The following is a 1,300-nucleotide window of genomic DNA, read 5'->3' on the forward strand; positions in this document are numbered from 1 at the left end:
GCTGCTTATAGAATGAAATGGAAGCCTTCCTCAAAATCGGGGTTTGAATTTGATTTCTTTCTGTCTTCTCTGGTGTTTTTTTTTATCTTTTTGTGGGAACTCAAGAGTTAGGTTACCTGTCACCGGGTGAGTAATAAGATCTATGTTTTGAGAGCTGCACACTTGAAGATTTCAAATATGGCGGCGAGAAATCTTCAAGTGTGATTGATCCCGACCCAGTGGCCTTAATAGTTGTTTGTTTCCCGTCGTGTCTCCACCAGCTCGTTACATGATCTCATTATGTTTCTCCGTGTTTCCTGTCACGCAGGGCCCTTTATCTCCCCTTTTCACCCTACCGTGCTTTGGACCTGCTGTAGCATTTATTCTACTCTCAGAAACCCACCGAATAAACCTCCTAATAACGCGTCTCTCCCGTTTGTAGAGAACGGGGACGAAAGCAGCAGCGATGAGTCGAACCCCAGCCCGGCTGCAGAGGGCAGGTAATGTGACGGCGGCAGAAACTCAAGTCGGACTGCGTTGGAATTTGCATACGGATTCGGTGGCAAAACATTTTCAGTTTGTCTTCCCTGATCTGGTTCCAGCCCGCTGCCGTCAGACGTGATGAAGTTATGCGGCGACTCCCGTCCGAGAAACAAGGTACCAGACTGCGCGATGATGCGTGATGTTATTCGTATTTCGTAATTGCCGTTGATCCTTCAGGCTCGTAGGAGGACCGCCACCCAGATGGAGCTTCTCTACGCCACCACAGGAGATCCGCCTTTCGACTCTCCCCCCGGAGACTTCTCGGGTCCCTTGCTTCCCCTCGCCGAGCACCAGGGCGGGTCGGCGGATCCAGGCCGCGAATCCCCGTCTTCTCTCTCGGCTCCCAAGGCCGGCGTGTGAGCATTAATAAGAAACGCCTCTCAAAAACACCCGTTCGGCTACCGCTAACACTTTTGATTTCCGCCAGCTTCCGCTCGAGGTCACCGACGAGCGGTGTTGAGAGGAAGCAGCTCGAGCGCTCTCCTCTCACCCGCAGGAAAATGCAAGAAAAGGCAACGGCCGCAGCTGGGGATGCCAAAACGCGAGCAAATGACTCCAAAACACCGTAAGAAGTCTTTATCGTCAAGCCATAGCCACGTCTAATGTCAAAGTTGGGCTTTGTGTGGCGTATATCGATCATCACAAACCTGTGTCTGCTTTCATTTTCCATTGTATTTTGGCATTGTTTTGATTTTTCAGATCGGATGAATCACCTGTATTTGATGGCCAAAGGTACGCTTCTTTCTTCACCTTTATTTGGTATCATTCTTTTTTTTTT

General features: G+C 49.8%; 1 protein-coding gene across 1 annotated transcript; it reads left to right on the forward strand.

Annotated features, from left to right (window-relative positions):
* Positions 1-24: 24 nt before the first annotated feature.
* On the forward strand, positions 25-1,281 carry LOC109509534 (kinesin-like protein KIF21A; the record flags this gene model as incomplete). Its single annotated transcript, XM_019859367.1, has 5 exons — positions 25-479; positions 582-636; positions 700-878; positions 950-1,087; positions 1,222-1,281. Coding segments are annotated over exons 1-5 (632 nt in total), but the record flags the coding sequence as incomplete, so codon positions are not given.
* Between the last annotated feature and the right edge of the window lie 19 nt (positions 1,282-1,300).

The sequence above is a fragment of the Hippocampus comes genome, unplaced genomic scaffold (assembly GCF_001891065.2).
Source record: "Hippocampus comes isolate QL1 unplaced genomic scaffold, H_comes_QL1_v1.1 C16939052, whole genome shotgun sequence".
Taxonomy (NCBI): domain Eukaryota; kingdom Metazoa; phylum Chordata; class Actinopteri; order Syngnathiformes; family Syngnathidae; genus Hippocampus; species Hippocampus comes.